This window comes from Nuphar pumila, unplaced genomic scaffold (genome assembly GCF_984573655.1).
Source record: "Nuphar pumila unplaced genomic scaffold, dmNupPumi1.hap1.1 HAP1_SCAFFOLD_115, whole genome shotgun sequence".
NCBI lineage: Eukaryota > Viridiplantae > Streptophyta > Magnoliopsida > Nymphaeales > Nymphaeaceae > Nuphar > Nuphar pumila.
The window spans coordinates 95,918-101,859 of record NW_028323178.1 but is presented as its reverse complement, the minus strand read 5'-3'; the positions used below and the strand labels follow the sequence as shown (position 1 = coordinate 101,859).

The 5,942-nt window shown below is 39.3% G+C and overlaps 1 protein-coding gene across 1 annotated transcript; it reads left to right on the top strand.

The window, feature by feature from the left end:
* Nucleotides 1-206: 206 nt before the first annotated feature.
* LOC149811210 (endochitinase-like) lies at nucleotides 207-2,427 on the top strand. The gene is made up of 3 exons (XM_089994011.1): nucleotides 207-715; nucleotides 1,012-1,165; nucleotides 1,923-2,427. Exons 1-3 carry the CDS (start codon nucleotides 319-321, stop codon nucleotides 2,290-2,292), a joined length of 921 nt encoding a protein of 306 aa, XP_089850137.1. The 5' UTR covers nucleotides 207-318; the 3' UTR covers nucleotides 2,293-2,427.
* The last annotated feature ends 3,515 nt before the right edge of the window (nucleotides 2,428-5,942 follow it).

Genomic DNA, 5,942 nt, shown 5'->3' with positions numbered 1-5,942 from the left:
TATTCACTGAGACAAGAGGTCTGTGCAAGTCTCTATGGCGGAGTCCTGAGTCAAGACCACACAAACTGAAGACTTTGAAAACAAAAAACAAATGGTTTGTTTGTTGCTTGGGCTTCAAGTGTTCCCATTATATAATTACAAAGATAATTTAGGTTGACTTGCTGGGTCCAGCACATATCCTATTTTAAGAAAATACAGTCATTTCACAAGCGAAGGGTGCCTATTTATAGGTGCATCAATCTCATCCAAGCATAGAAGAATAATTATAAATTCTTCCCTACTCAGATTTCCTTCTTCTTTCTACTGTATCTTTCTGTCATGGGGTTCTTCTCTTTGACATTGCTGCTCTTTTCTCTGTTATTAGGTGCATTGCCTGCATTAGCACAGCAATGTGGTAGTCAAGCAGGGGGTGCTGTGTGTTCAGGAGGGTTGTGCTGCAGCCAATATGGTTATTGTGGCAGCACCAGTGCCTACTGTGGAACTGGGTGCCAGAGCCAGTGCACTAGTGGCTTGAGTTCTTTCATTTCAGAGGCTATCTTCAACCAGATGCTGTTGCATCGGAATGATTCGGCTTGTCCTGCTCATGGATTCTACACTTACAATGCCTTCATTACCGCCGCTAATGCGTTTAGCGGCTTCGGCACTACAGGTGATGATGCCACTCGTAAAAGAGAAATTGCTGCCTTCCTTGGCCAGACATCCCATGAAACAACAGGTATGAGAAGATGAATAACCCCAAAGGAAATATGGCTACACAACTTAATGAGGATTGCTAATCTTGAGTATGTGATGTTCAAGACTGATCCTTCTTTAACTGTCATCTTTTTGCATGAAACCATTGTGTAGATTTTTTTTCTTTCGTTTACCACAGAAAGAAACCACACTCAGGATTAGCATGCTAGCGTCACTGTCGAATATTTTCCCTTTAGAAATCTGCAAAATTAGACATATCTTTCCATCGATCTTTTGTAATACAAGGACCAATATGACATTTGTAAATTCTTCATGCAGGTGGATGGGCAACTGCACCAGATGGAGCCTACTCTTGGGGGTACTGCTTTCTCCAAGAGCAAGGTAACCCAGGCGACTACTGTGTTGCCAGTACTCAATGGCCTTGTGCCTCTGGAAAGAAATACTATGGCAGAGGACCAATGCAAATCTCATAGTAAGACCTCTTCTAAGTTTTCACTTCAGTTTTCTTATTGAAAATTAATTCTAGACAGGTTGAGAAGGTCAAAGTTGAGTAGGATACGTAACTGGAGTGATCGCCTTCAAAAGCGATCACGCCTTCTAAATGTGGACACGTGTCTTTTCTTAAATGTTATGTCATTAACTTCGGATCTGCAAAATTCACTCGCTTGATAAGCGATTTATAATTGAAAAGCGTCTTTTTGTCTAGCTGATTAAATCCTCTCCCTTCAACCTAGCGAGTCACATACGTACTGATTAGCCACTTTTAAGGAGACATCTATCGGCTTCCGATGGGGACAAGTGCTGGCCTATATATATATATATATATATATATATATATATATATATATATATATATATATATATATATATATATATATATATATATATATATATATATTATAGTTATTGTTATTGAGATCAATTGCAAAATCTGCTGTTGCACCTGATGGACCCATCATCTGCTGTTGGCCCCACAGCAGATAGGCTGTTACCCCAAAGATTGTAGGTGTTCAGGTGCAGAAGCACACAAAACTGTCCAATCACAATGCACCTTGTCCTCCCTCTATATATTGGGATGGGTTGTATATATGCACACATTTTCCAAATTGGAACTGGTTCATAGACACCAAGACCAGTTTGGCTTCTCATCTAGAGGCCTTATCTCTTAATGTCAGTAATGGTATAGCTAAAAAAAACTGCCTAAAACATTATCTGTTTCAATTTTGCAGCAACTATAACTATGGGCCTGCTGGGGTAGCAATAGGGTCTGATTTGCTGAACAACCCTGATGCAGTTGCTACCGATCCAGTAATTTCATTCAAGACAGCCATATGGTTTTGGATGACTCCTCAATCACCAAAGCCTTCACCACACGCTGTCATCACTGGGCAATGGACTCCTACGTCTGCGGACACGGCTGCAGGGAGACTTCCCGGCTACGGTGTAATCACAAACATCATCAATGGAGGCCTGGAATGTGGCCATGGAACTGATTCCAGGGTTGCAGATAGGATTGGGTTCTACAAGCGGTACTGTGACATACTTGGGGTGAGCTATGGCAGCAACCTTGACTGCTACAGTCAGACATCCTTCGCATAGTAAGACCTCATAGTGAAGGCGGGAGCACAGATTTGGATAGTCCATATGACTTAGGATAAATAATATCCGACGACTCCTTGCTGCTTTCTGTAGCAAACTCTAATAACAGTTGGCAATAAGAATGTTAACTCTCTCTCTCTCTCTCTCTCTCTCTCTCTCACACACACACACATATACGGCCACATCATAAAAGGTGCAAGCGTACGTAGTGACAAAAGTTTAAAACGCCATGCAATTTATCGGCCATGGGATGTGACTCTAAACGATGTGTTCAATCAAGGGGTACCATAACCATGTTCGCAAACTCGAGGTGCAGAAACTTGGCATTTGAACCAATTTTTTTTCTGATTATACTGTCTTAAGACAATATGGAGTTTGAAGGAAACATGCTATTTCTCACAAGATTTCATTGTTTTATGTGTAACTTTGTAGGGCATCCTAGAGTTTTTTGGCATCTCCAATTTATATTTTGGTCAAAGCTATGCATTCCATTTAATTATCGAACTCAATGCTTCATGAAATTTTGTGCAATCCAACACCACCTAGCAAATGACTACATATCTCACTCTAAAACAAAAGCAAGAATCAACCAATTTCAAAGAATTTCTCAAAAGTAAACAAATCATACAGAAGATAGCCCAATCGCCTACTTTAAGATGAGTTTATTCGAACACGGTCCATCTTCCGATCGATCGTCCATGGTGGTGTCTAGCTAGAGAGAATGGAAAACAGAGAGGAATGGTCGTTCCTCTTTGGAGAAGGATATACAATTTAGTTTCATAGTGAATTTGAGAATGCAATTAGTCTTCACAGATTCCAACTTAATAGCAACTTATTCTCCTGTTTGAATATTAAGGCCTAGATAAAACTCACCGAAAGATCTGCTTCTGATCTTTCTACAGAGCCAAAACATGCCACCAATCACATGCTCCATATCTCTGTTGGAAAAAAAAACCTCACGTAGATATCTCGAAACACCTAAACACTCCTTTCCATGTGCATTCTCCCTTCGAATTCCAACCGGAAACCCTAAATTTTCACCACCAACAATTAGAAATCCTAATTCCACAAAAGACTCCTCAATTTCGCCAATCAACAATCAAGGTCATAAAAATATTGCACATTTTTTATGTGTTGCCGCTTGAGCACCCTCCACCTTTTCCATAACAGCCTGTCAACTGTGGGGTCCAACTGCAGATGGTGGGTGCTTAAGTGCAGCAGCACATTTGGAATGTACAATGTGATTTTCTGACGGGAGTCAATCTGCATCTATGATGTTTCAGGAATGATTGTAGGAAGATAAAGATGAATTTGAGAAATGAAACAAGGCAGGGGCGGATTTGTTCATCAGTGATAGGATAAGAGGATGATTATGAAAAAAACCCAAAAAACATGTTCCCTCACTTTATTTTGCTCCTTTAATTTATCATTAAAGTCTGCCTTGGAGATAGGAGTGTAGCAGAAAATGTTCATATGGACTTTGTGTTTAACAAACTATGGCGCACTAGTATTTTTCGGTATCACCTAGAAGTAGATTGGTCAAAAGCTGGTAAGATGGCATTGACCATCATGGTTGGAGCCACTCTTTTATTTTCTATCCATTCAATCTTAGAATGTGGTTCACTAAAACAATGAGTACGTTATGATCAAATTGAGTTTAAAATCAACCTATCTATTAATAGCAAAAGTAGAGGGAGGATCAGGTGCAATGTGATCATACACTTTTAGTGTGCTGTTGTACCTGATGACTGGCCATCTTTGGGATACAGCATGTCATCTGTGAGGCTCAACAGCAGGTGGTGGGTGATTAGGTGCAGCACACATAAAGTGTGCAATCACATTGTGCCTGATCTCAATTAGCAACAATATCCGTGTGAAAAGTTCATACGATTTGCTTGCATCTCGTGGGATCAAAATCACATGCAATTCTATCTCGTATATGTCTGCTTGGCCTCAAATGAAAATCCTTCTCTCGTGGTTGTAAGAATGATTCCCATTTAACTCATTTCTCACATGCAAGCAAGCATGAGACAATGAGGTAGCAAAATTCAAAATCACTTTTGGCATCATTTTTTCCACTCATCATATGATTCGAAATGACGTTATCCACCTTGTTATTTGGAATTACATGATTTTAGTTCACACTAGATGAAATGACGTGACCTTGAATCATATGAGAAGCTAGCAAAGGTGGCCCTAATTGTGGATCCTTAAAATTTTTGAAACCAAAAAGAAGGGGTTTCAGGAAAAAAATTTAGAAAAGGATCTAAAATTCGGATCTGAATTTTAGAAATTGTGGGGTATGTTCTTCAAGGTTATGTGCTTTTCTTCCTCCAATGAGAAGAGATCAGTCAAACCAGAAGCTCCAAATCTTTGTTTCGGGGTGACAGCTCGCAAGTGTTCGTACCTCGTATGCGAATTCTATACAAAAATGCGAGCTCAATGGCAAGAGTCATCAAAGATCAAGAAAAATATGAAAATAAAGAAATATACAAATGTTAAGGCTTTCAACAATTAATAAACAAAATGAGCAATAAAGAAAACCGAATTTTCACCTTTGGGCTTAGGTAGCTCGTCCTATGTTGTTGATAAGCACGAGAGAACACAAGTGACACTTCAGCTAGGCACGGGCTCCAAAAAGAGATTAGATAAGAGATTGGGACCTAGGCTAAGCTAAGTAGGTTCAACTTGGCTAGTCGTACAGAGATTTTTTGGCAAAGTAGGACTATAGCTAGGGTTTTGGACTCCAGATAGTAAAATAGGAGGGTGCCTCCCTAATTTATAGTTTTTATGGCGGATCCAAATATATTTATTACATATTTGAGATCTGTTATTTTGGATCCGATTCATATTCTGATGAACGACTCCTAATGAACATTTTTTTAACTAAGGGTTGAAACTTATCCAAGGCATGATGCCTAAAATAGGAGATTAATTTTTATAAAGAGGTTTAGAACTCAGAATATTCCATTCCGACTTTGGAAGGTGTCGATGACATATTTTCTGAAACTAGTGAAAACTACTTACGACAATTGTTGTGACGTCAAATGTTGCTGACGACAAATGTGAGTTGTCATCAGCGATAGCTGCTGATGATGATGACTGTTGGGTACAAGCATAAAGACAATATGCTCGCAAAAATGACCTCATCAAGTAGTCAAGCACATAACAAGATAATTGAAGGAGCTTAGACGAATATTCAAAGTAAGTTTTTTGAACAATCTTCAGCCAATAATCAAATTGTAAATTCAATATGCAAGGCGTTAACAGTCCTTGTTCCTCACTGCCTTTTGGGCAACCAATAGCTTCGGTCATCAAACCCAGAACAGTTCAACTAAGTCACAATGTCAGACTAATATAAGGCATAGAATTCAGACACGGGACCGATAGCCAACATCAATGGATAGGCAACGCTTTGGGCATCCAAGGAGTGTTGCACAAAAATTAACAGTGACAACACTGACAAAATAAAAAGAAAAGAATGTCCAAAAACTGAACTGACTGGGATCAACAGAGTCGTTGGGATGTTTCACCAAACAACTGGTGTGCATTAAAGATTATGTACCAACAAACAATTTGGGAACAACACTTGGACCAGATTATATACCACAAAAAATTTGTGAAAGATCAATATCCCTTTCCCTAACAGG

What these genes read in the sequence shown, in the direction of transcription:
- LOC149811210 (XM_089994011.1), top strand. Translation starts at nt 319, where the DNA reads ATGGGGTTCTTCTCTTTGACATTGCTGCTCTTTTCTCTGTTATTAGGT. An exon ending in GACATCCCATGAAACAACAG is followed by an intron (nt 716 to 1,011) that starts GTATGAGAAGAT and finishes TTCTTCATGCAG; the next exon opens with GTGGATGGGCAACTGCACCA. An exon ending in GGACCAATGCAAATCTCATA is followed by an intron (nt 1,166 to 1,922) that starts GTAAGACCTCTT and finishes TCAATTTTGCAG; the next exon opens with CAACTATAACTATGGGCCTG.